The sequence below is a fragment of the Anoplopoma fimbria genome, chromosome 8 (genome assembly GCF_027596085.1).
Source record: "Anoplopoma fimbria isolate UVic2021 breed Golden Eagle Sablefish chromosome 8, Afim_UVic_2022, whole genome shotgun sequence".
Taxonomy (NCBI): domain Eukaryota; kingdom Metazoa; phylum Chordata; class Actinopteri; order Perciformes; family Anoplopomatidae; genus Anoplopoma; species Anoplopoma fimbria.
In genome coordinates, this window is record NC_072456.1 from 23,934,852 (window position 1) to 23,945,874 (window position 11,023).

An 11,023-nucleotide genomic window follows, 5' to 3' on the forward strand; every position below is an offset into this window, starting at 1 on the left:
AGACCACCTACTTCAAAATGTAACTCAGCTGCGTTATTTGTTCATGTGTTAACTCAAAAATCAGCTGAATTAACTGTTCTGTGTTGTCATCTTTTTATCCCAGACTGCAGCATTACCAAGTTCTTAAATCGCATCCTGGGCCTGGAAGTCCACAAGCAGAACTATCTGTTCCAGTACTTCACGGACAACTTTGACTACCTAATTGAGAAGGATAAGAAGGAGGGCAAATATGACATGGGAATCCTAGGTATGGAGGCCAAGTGTTTATCAAAGCACAGCATGGTTTTAGGTTTAAACATACATTTCACTTGAAACATAACCCAATAAGTAAAAATACAAGATTTGAATCTGCTTTTACTGGTTAAATTTTACTGACTCACCTAAAGTATTTCAACAAAAGTTATTAAACAGTTGCATAAGTAATGTTTATAAAAAATGTCTGTCAACATGCTTTAAATGAGAATGCAATTGGCCCTTGGGTAAGACAGTTCCTGATCTTTTAGTGTGAGTTAATTATTTTTGGCTCTCTTGTGCCTCTGACAGATCTCGCCCCGGGTAACGATGAGATCTATGAGGAGAAGCAGGAAACTTTCTTGACAGTTGGAAATCCTCAGGATGGACAGGTTGTTCTCTATAAGGTAGGCACCTCATCTCCTCATTATAAGTATTTTGTAAGATGGCTTTCTGTGTTGTGCGACCATCATTACGCATGCAAAATATCATTATTGTATATCTGGAGTGACATTGCGACGTCCAGCCGGAGTAAGAAGAATGTGTTGCACAAACCAAGAACAGATCTACGTAGGCCTGTATGGCATTAGAAGGGCAACACATGCAGTGTGGTGAGCACAGTCACATTTACATGCCCAGGCTGATCTCCAGGCGTTACACGTCACCAACCAGAAGTGATCCTATGAATATACAAGAAATGCAAATTGTGTTCTCTCTCTGAGTTAAATCCAGTCTGGCTTGCAGGCTTCAGAGTAATGAAAAAGTTCATGTTTAATGGCAACTAAGCAATCTTCACAGATTAAGTCTCTAATACCAATGACTATGAATTTCCATGAAGAGGTTTGCACTATGCACAGTCTCTGCATACAAAGAGACCTGCTACTAGTGTGATATTTGTTCCACATGACCTGCAGTCCCAAAGGTAACTCAAGTAGCTACTTCTGCACTTTATGGTGATTGATGTCACTTCGCCAGCAGTAAGACTGTTATCATAGAGGCTTAGCCCAGGGCAGATGGGCCCATGTGGACACTAGTAGCAGGTGGGGACAGGATAATTACCGATATCTTCTGCTTTTAGCTGTCGGCTGCAGGCTAACCTGCATTTGACATTTTAAAGCCGGCAGAGCGCGGCAGAGCTTGGACCGGTTCAGCAAGTGTAGAGGAGGATCATTGGGTTCATGCAGGATTGTGTTAGACGATGAGTCGTGAGCTGTAGGTCTGCGTGTTTCTTCATTTATAGCCCGTTTACAACCATAGGAACTTTTCCCCAAGGGACTGGGAACTATTTGAGGAACCCATTGCGTTTTAGCCACAGGGACCAGGGCTCTAAATTAAATTCCGGGGACATTTTCAGGTGACCTTTTACCCCCCAACTTTCAGGGTGGGGTTGGCAGTCACTGATTGGTCAAACGCACACAGCACCGCTGCTTTAACTGCTGTAACGCTTCAATCATAAAACAAGGAAATACTACAGTATTATTTTAGGACGTAGGGAGAGCATTTCTCTCTCTCTTTGTTTCTTAATATTAAAAGTTAAGTTAGGCTTCCTGATTTATTTTAAAGAAAGACAGAAAGGAAAAGAGAGAGACCGATCGCCGTGCGAGCTGAGATGGGAGTATTTGAAGAGAGAGCGAGAGAGAGACAGTGTCTGAAAAAAAATTCTGATTGTTTCACAGCGGTTACATTCTAAAGTAAAAAAAAAACATCAAACACTCAACAGATGATTTACTGTGGAGGATTTTTTTTTTACTGTTCTGCATTTCATTCAACGTGCTTCAGTAAATACTATGCAGCAGTAAATGTCTTTGCGGTGAGACACAAGCAAACAAAGGTTTTTGTATTTCAAAGTGTTTTTTTGTTGCTTTCTCATACGTCCTTAGACCGCTATAGAAACAGAGACAACGATGGGCTGAAGGAACCTTTAAATTCTTCGAATAAAAATTGTCCCAGCACGAAAATGACCAAGAACTTTCTAATGCAAACGCAGCTTATGTTATAAAGTGTGTGGTTAATATAGCTGCATGGTTCCCCCTCTTTCACAGCACATGCTTATGTCTCTGATTTTCTGTCTCCTTCGTGCCCGTGTAGATCAGTGTGGACCGAGGCATGCCCTGGGACGAGGCCTACAACAGGTCGCTGAAGCTCAGCAGTCCTGATGAGGGATTCTACCTGTCCCTGAAGGTGAGTCCATGTTACATTCAGCAAACTAAACTCTTGTTCTTCTGCAAGAGGCACTATATGTTTATGATTTATTATTTAATACAAACCTCACTGAATAGCATTGTGTTGTGTCCACTATAAAGATTATATTTTTCTTGAGACGGTGCACATAATTCACTCTCTGCGTGGCCTCTCCACAGCTGCGAGGAAACCACCCGTGTGTGCTGCTAGCGGAGCAAGGACGAGGCAAGAACCTCATCGTCTACAAGCCCAATATTGGCAAGCAGACGCACCCCGAGAGCCTGGACAACCTGCAGCTACGCTACCGGAAGGTAATTGACTCGATCTGACTGGTGATGAATCAGTAAGGACTTATAGTTGTATCTGCATATTGGTGTTTATATATCAGTGTTTTTATCGTAAACTAAATCTGAAACTAAAATGAAAATGAGCTGTGAAAAATTGTAATAAACTGAAACTAAATAAAAACAATATCCATCTAGAAAACCAAACCAAGACGATTTTGCCTGGTTGAAAAGGTTTTTAAAAACTGGACATACATTAATTACAGTTCTATCGTTTTAATTTTTTAATCTCATGACATCAAACCACTGAAATTGACCAGACTTGACATTCCAGGAAATGGTTATAGACCGCAATTGCTCCCCAATGAATCCCTGTAGTTTCTCACATTCATATCAGTCTAGTAGAAATCAATATCAAGAGTATAATTCAAATTTTGTAGTAGATTAAATGCTGTTTAACCAAGCCAACCAAAGATTTTAACATGATGGTCATTACTACACGGTGCTCCAAACATGTATTTTGTATGTATAAATATGTGCATATACTTCTGAGACCTTATACCAGCCTTCAAACGACTATAAAACTAAATGAAAACTAGACTGAAACTAGAAATGACATTGGCAAGTCTAAACTAAAATAAAAACGTGATAACCTTGCTATGTAAAGTACTGAGTAATGTCACCACACAGAGAGACAATATTTATTTTACTTTCATCTAAACGTTGTAAAGGTATCTTTGAAAGCGTATATTGTCACAAATACAGTCATTTGACTTAATAGTAATAATTTGTTTCAGTATGACAGTAAAATGGTCTAAAAAATAATAAAACATTTCCTGATTAAAGAGGAAGGTTTGACAGAAGACAAAGCTGGAGATTTTCAGACATTTTCTTCAATTGCTACTTGGAGAATATATTTATATGGAGTCAGATGCCCCCTTGTGGCCATGGAGGAGTACTGAACCAGGCAATGTTCATGGATCTCTAGAGCTGAACAATGTGGCAGAATATTAGACTCATTAAATTCATTGACAAATCATGATCAAGAAAATATTTATAGTTAGTATAGAACAGTGAGGATGATGAAGTTATTTTCTTAAATCTGTTCCTGTTTCACTTCCCTACATTTATGATAACTATAAGCTCACTGAACACTATAATGTTTTTTTATTAATCTTTTTATTGTGAATACAAAAGAAAATAGAAAGTTTAAAATTACAATTTTTATTATTATTATTATTTTTATCTTCAAAACAATAAATATCCCCAGGGGCCTCAAAGAGAGACCCCACCCACCAAGAACAACAACACAGTGTCTCTGTATAGAAAATATCAATGCTACTTGTAATTGTGGTGTGTATGAATATTTAGAATATAGAAACATACAAATATTTATTGATAAATGGAAAATAAAATAAAGAATTCATTAATTTAAAATAAAGAAAAAAAACAATGGTGGATACTAATCACCTTAAAAAGATTTATAAACAAGAAAAAACTATGATCTCACTTCCAGTGGCAGTTGGAAGACACCTCTTTATTACTAATGTTTATATGTTGGTAAATATGTGTTAAATATATATTTTAAAGCTGTGTTATGGTGTCGCATCAAACTGTGGAGTTCTTTGCTGATCTTTGTACGTTTCCTTCTCCAGGTGACCCCAGAGGAAGCCAAGGACAGCTGGGAGAACCAGTTCACCTTCTCCTTCAAGAAGTGTAGCCATGCCAACTGGTAAGTAGGAATCCAAAAATGTCCCTCTGGGATTAATAGCTCAATGCATCCAATCAGGCTGGTCCTTATTAGCATTCAGCCAGAGGGGGATTAAAGGTCGGATGCCATTCCCCAAGGATTTGCAGATCAACCGAGAACTAGTCATGAAGAAATAACCTGCAAGTCTCTCATGTGGCCTCGTCATCGGAGGACAAGAGAGCTGTGTTTGAAATGCTAGGATCATTCATTGTTCCTGAAAGAGAGATTTGTGGGCCTTTTTTTCACCACATAAATCATTAAATTTTTTTCTCTTTTCCTGTCCTTTTCATAGGAATGGGAAGTGCAAGAAAATAGAGGAAGGTCAGGAGTGTCTGCAGGGCATGCGCCTCCGTCAGTACCACATGTTGTGTGGCGCTCTGCTGCGTGTGTGGAAGCGCGTATCCGATGTGGTGTCTGAACTCACCAACTCCAGCATCCTGCAGATCGTCCGCCTTAAAACCAAACAGCACAACAAGCAAGTCGGTCAGTACATCTCCCTCGTACAAGTCAAGTGCAGTTCACTTCCACATATTTGTTTTACTGGTGTTCAGAAGCTTTTATACTAAAAAAGAGTTTTAAAGTTTTTAAAATGTGAATTGTTGATGTCAGTTGTTTTGATGATCATATGTGATGCTTTTCAAAGTGCTGACACTTCTTTATGACAAATTTAAGGAAATGAAAATGTCACTGATATTCCTTATTTGTTGTTTCATATGAACTCCTGTGAGTACTACAGTGACCCTTGACAGTTATGAAACCCACTGCATGTTGCAATTCAGCTTGACATCTGCGAAAACCCGACCGCACCAGGAAGCTGGCTGGTCTATTTTCTCTGTGCACTGAACACGTATTTAATAAAGATATATGTATTTTAAGAGTCGGAAAATGGAGCCTATTGCATGTATATATGCTAATTCAGTGCTTAACCTACCAGCCAGCGTACTGTTGTTGCTGATACATGAGCTCTGATAGTAGGGGACGGGTTTGGATTGTCACATATTTGGAAAAAGTATAGTGGTTCCCATTCCGATACCAGTATAAGAAAAGCCTTGAATACAGTTTAAAATGCTGGATCGGGTATCGGCGAGTAAGTGAGTCTATGCACCGATCGTATATCATATTATTTATCAGCTCATTTAGGATTCACAGGAATAATAACACGTGTCTCGCTACCCATCAGTACATCCTGACCAATCGGTACTGCGTATGTGCAACTCTTAACAGAGACAAAAAAACAATCACTGCATCCGAAATCAATGATGGAAGTAGAGAACGAGTGAGGCATCTCGCCTCGTCTTAGTACAGATGGGGCAGGTGCTAGCTGTGCTAGCGGAGAATGTAATGTTAGCCAGATCGTCAACAATTTGGCAATATTTAACACTGGAAAATCTGTCAAAGTAGATGATATAAGAAAGTTCAATGGCATTCATTCTCTGTTTGTTCATGTTTTACAAAGGGTTAAACCTGAGCCAGGCAGTACAACGATGACAGGCATCACATCACATCAATACAGGGTTAATAGTATAGAAATGTGGAGAAAGAATAGTATTTATATTTTAGTTTTTAACGCTCTGGTATTGGATCAGGACTCAATATCGTCTCATATGCAAGTCAGGTATTTTAATTCGTATTAGGGGGAAAAAAATAATCTCTATTGAAAACAATTAGTTTGGTAAAGTCTGAGTTTCACCTCACCGATACCTGTGGTGTGACCGTACTCCTCGTCTGTTCCAGGTATCAAGATCCCAGAGAACTGCGTGGCCCATGTGCGCAAGGTGCTGGTGCAGATGGACGAGGAGGTGAAGAGGAGGCGGAAGGAGAGGGAGCAGCGGCAGGCCGAGGAGCGCGATCGCAAAATGGAGCACGACAACAAACACCTCCTGGCCAATCTGATGCTCAACCAGTCCCTCGCCCAGAAACTGAACCAAAGGACGCAAACTGGGAGCATCTCTCAGCTGCCGAGGCCGCAAGCCCAGAACCAGTCGGCTTTACAGCAGAACTTACCCCTGTTGTCCTTACATAGAAACCTCAGTCAGCAAAGGACCCATAACAGCTGGCCCAACAATTCCACCAACAACAACAACAACCAGGGCTCCGCCTCCAACACGGTCAGCATCCGCTCCAACTTCTCCCAGTTTTACCCCCAACCCTTCGTGTTTCAACAGCTGAAGGGTGTCCATCCGAACACCGGCGTGTCTTCCAAGAATCCTCTGGATGAGATCTTGGACCTGACCATGGGCTCGCCGTCCCCCTCCCCGGACAGCACGGAGGTGGGACTGAATCTGGACAGCCTAGGGGGACACTCGACTGCGTTCGTAGAGGACTTTAACCTGGAGTCCCTGATCTCTCAGACTCCATCCAATGCCCAGCACGCTGCACATATACAGCAGCCTCTTTTGCTACAGCATCAGCAGCAGCAGCAGCATCTACTGGCCACAAACCACCAAGACTTATTAGATTTATTTGACTTGCCCCTGTCCCCCCAGATGCCCACACAGAAAGCCAGCCCCTCGTCCTCTACCTCTTCCTGCTCTTCCTCCACGTCCTCCACCTCGAACAACCTGGTCCCACACGTCCACGCCGGCCTCCTGCCCGCGTCCAGCCTCATCCCGACGTCGTCCTCCTCGTCCCTGTTCTCCAGCCCGTCCTCGTCCTCCTCTCTGTTCTCCAACTCCTCCCCCCGCTTCTCTTCCAACTATCTCCCCGCCCAGTTGGACTCGCTACCTTTACCCAACGGCCACTCCGCCGCCCTCGACGCCCGCGAGGCCCTGAACAGCATGCTACAGGGACCGGACCGCAAGTCTGTCATTAAGTACCGGCCACCGGAGTGAGAGCTTGAGCAGCAGCAGCAGCTCGTCTGGACTTTTGTTTCGTTTTTTCTTTTAGGTATTTTTTTTGTTTGTTTTCGTTTTGTCTTTTTAAAGCAGATCTTGTCTCGTTTGCTGCTGTCTATGATCGCAACCTCGGACCTACTCCCTCTCCCCTCAGGGCCTATAGTCACGTCACTGCCTGTCCTGCGCTCGGCTCACCCTTCTCTTTATCCACCTGTAGCGTTCACCTGCTTGAGGCTTGTTTAGGCGACAGCGGGCTCCATCAATATATCAGATTTCTGCACCAAAGTGTGTCCTCCACAGTGAAAGGCAGCTGTTAAACAAACAAACAAACAAAAGATAAATAAACACGTGATAACTGTATTTTATTGAACATACGAGCTGTCAAAACAAAAAGGCTCATTCATTGAGGTGTGGAAATCTTTAACAAACCTCCCGCTGCTGATTTTACGAGGTATGATTGGTGAAGTTGCTGGAAGCTCTCAATGCCTTTCACCAGTTTTTCAATAAACCACATCTTTTTAGACTTTGCTTTACTGTTACTTCTGCTTCATGGCCGTTTGTCTTGACTAAAACAAGGCTGTATGCAAGGCTCGGGTTTGAGTGAAACAAAAGATAGCATTGAACTGGAAGATGAGGAGAAAAAAAACAAACAAACCCCCACCCAGATGAAATCTTTTAGCTGATAAGCCATGAAATGCCTCAGTTCTCTTCTTCTTTTTGTGTTGTTGTTCTTCTTCATGCTCCCTCTTGTTTCTCTCCCTGCTTGTATGAACACTAGTGTGAGGGAAAAGGGAGAGGAAGAGCAGTCTGCTGTTGCAAACAGTGCCTTTGGAGAAATCTATAAATGCAGTCTTTAAAAAGTCCATGTAGCCTAATGTATAGATTTGTACTCTTGAGCGTTGGTTTTTCATTTTAATTTAAACATGGTATATTTGTATTTAACTTTTAGCCCCCCCCTCCTCTCGGTCGTTGTTTGTGTTACACTATGCTGGTGGTGGGTTTCAGGAAGAAGCCTCCATTAAGCCCGTTTGTGCTCGTATGATTGTCTGTGGAGCATCAGATTTGTCCTTTTTTTTTTTTACTTTTTTTTTTTTCTGTGTCCTTCTGTCCCTGTTGACGCGACAATATGCTACATGGTCAGTATGGCACGGATTATTGAGCAGCATGGATAAGAAATGTGTCCAAAAATTTGATCACCCCTTTTTTTCCCTTTTTTTTTAAAGCTGACAATAACATTTAGTGATGTGACTCCTGGTTTGATCAGATTTTTTGAATTTCTCAGGAAAGTCTTCAGTTCTTTTGTTGTTGTCGTCATTTTGACCGACAAACCTATGGAAATTCATTTTTAAGTCTTTTTAAATACGGTGGATGACAAAGAATTTCAAGGTTCTATCGTCTTGAGGGCTTGAAAATTAAACAAAAAAAATATTCCTCATGAAATATTTTTTCATTTCTACCATCAAGACTTTTAGAACATTTGAAACTTTGCCAGACTTGTGACGTTCACTGTGTATGATAGTAGATATTTTAAAAAAACAAACCTGTGAGATCTGGCCATCTTTGTGTGAAAACGATGCACTGTAGTTGGTCCATGACATTAAAACAATGCCGGGATAAGTTCAAGTGATCAAAAAGCAATAAAACCATATTCTACATTTGTTGTGAAACAGAAATGCCTAAGTACTGTTTACGCTCAACAGGCAAAGCTTTGTGGTTACCTTTGCATGGTATGAATCTTCTTATTTCTGTTGTGCTTCATGGTCCTTTTTTTTTTTCTTTTCTTTTAGTTAAACTGATTCTGAAATGCATACAACCTTTTTGTATAGTACGTTTTCACGGGATGAGCGCAATGCGTTCTTGATGTTTTTAGTCATCGTTATTATAAAAGTTATTGTTATTTATATTTAAGGGATATTTAGATTTTAGATATGTTATCCTGCTTATTAGAATAGTTAACGAAAAATGTTTGGTCAGGGAAGTTTCTAGTTTTCAAGATTACTATAAAACAAATTCTATTATAATCTGCCACCAAATAAGATTGCACTGTTCTGCACTGCTGTACAGTGTCTGGATTTTTTTTTTTTTTTTCAATTTCTGCTTACTTCAGTTTTGCTTTTCTCAAGTAGAATTGTTTCTCCAACTCGTAGACCTTTTGCCAGGCCTCCAGTTCGCAGAGAGATACCAAAGTATTCCACAGACACCCCTAAAGTTACTGGCTCGAAGATATCAGACCTTTTTTTTGTCAATCTCAGGAAGAAAACCTACAAGAGGTGTAACGGCGGGGGCGTTAGCAGAAAATATATATATATATATATATATATATATATATATATCATTTCCCCCTCGTAACCGTGGTGAAACTAACCAGTACATGTGCTATTCTGTTCTTAACTCTGTGCTGTGACTCTTGCTGTATTTATGTTTTAGACTTAATGTGATGGGTTTTGTCGTTTTGTCCTTGTGAACATGTCAGTGATTTTAAATGTTTATGCCTTCTTAGGGCAAAGATCAACGGCTGTTTCTTTTTTTTAAGGAACATTGGTTTTTTTCTGGGGTTTTTTTTTTTTTTTTTCCGTCTTGTGTTGGACATTTTAATTCACGTTAGAGCCGGCAGATTCTTTTTTCCGAGTCGATTCGCACCCTGGGTTATACTGATATGTGCAATTGATCTGTCCAAGCCTTCACGCCTCCCTTTAGTGCAACAGATGTTTAGACTCACAGGATCTCAGATTTCTTGTTAATGCTTCTTTTTATTTAATTTTTTATTTGCAGGATCTTATTATATAGCATGTTTTCCTGGTACCCTCATTAATGTTGCTTTTAATATTCCTCGTCAGGCACATTCCAGTCTGCAAAAGATCTGCCTTAGATTTTGTGTTTTAGTCACACAAATAAAGCTTTATGCATTTGAGGGATATGGACCGCATTTTTAGGAAGAAAAAAAAAAAGCTTTTGTTTTTTTTTGTTTTTAAAGATTCGTAGTTTAAGTGTAGTTTATCGTTTATCGTTTTATTATCATTTTGCACTAAGAATGGCATAATCAAGTTACTGTTCTCTTGTGGGTTATGATTGAGCATTGCAAGCTTGTTTTTTTTTCTGATCTTTGATGGATAGCTCTGTGTATACTGTAACCATCCTCCTTGTTTCTCCACCATATTACATACATGTTATCACTCTCAAAAAAAATAATTTATTGCTAACAAAAAAAATGAAACAAAAAACATGCTACTGATTGTATGTATTTTTAAACAAAGCCTATTTTTTCTGTAAAAAAAAAGAAAAAAAAAGAAACTGTGTTCAGCACTTTTATTCTGGGTTGTGCTTTTGTTTTCTATATATTTATAATTTAGATCCAAATGTATATATTGTAAAATTTGTGCCTTTCGACTAATTCTTTAAAAAGGTTTTCTACTCATTAAAGGAAGGACTATATGAAAATGCAATCTTAACTTTGTAAACAAATAAAAACTTGAAGATTGCTGAAACTGAGTCTTCTGTTCATCGGCCCCCATCAAGTTTAGGGAAAGGCCTTTGGAGGTTTACTGGTGGTTCATGCAGGAAGAGGCAGCATGTGTAACATCACCTCTCATTTATTTATATAAGTTACATAGAAGAAATAGATTTAAAAAAAGAAAAGTGAAGGCAGAACAGGTATTCAGCACCACAAACTTTTACATTTACACAAAATATGGATATAACTAGTTTCTGCCAGTGATGTTCTGCAGCATCACATTAAACCTGGA

At 39.9% G+C, this 11,023-nt stretch overlaps 1 protein-coding gene across 4 annotated transcripts in view; it reads left to right on the forward strand.

The window, feature by feature from the left end:
- The window catches only part of si:ch73-63e15.2 (protein strawberry notch homolog 2), a 71,066-nt gene extending 60,317 nt beyond the window's left edge, over window positions 1-10,749 (forward strand). For all 4 annotated transcript variants that reach the window (XM_054603257.1, XM_054603258.1, XM_054603260.1 and 1 more), the window contains 7 exons: window positions 104-247; window positions 544-638; window positions 2,320-2,412; window positions 2,592-2,723; window positions 4,352-4,428; window positions 4,739-4,929; window positions 6,181-10,749. In XM_054603257.1, coding sequence (XP_054459232.1) covers window positions 104-247; window positions 544-638; window positions 2,320-2,412; window positions 2,592-2,723; window positions 4,352-4,428; window positions 4,739-4,929; window positions 6,181-7,277 — 1,829 coding nt within the window. In that variant the 3' untranslated portion in view covers window positions 7,278-10,749. The remainder of the gene's footprint in view (window positions 1-103; window positions 248-543; window positions 639-2,319; window positions 2,413-2,591; window positions 2,724-4,351; window positions 4,429-4,738; window positions 4,930-6,180) is intronic.
- Window positions 10,750-11,023: the final 274 nt, after the last annotated feature.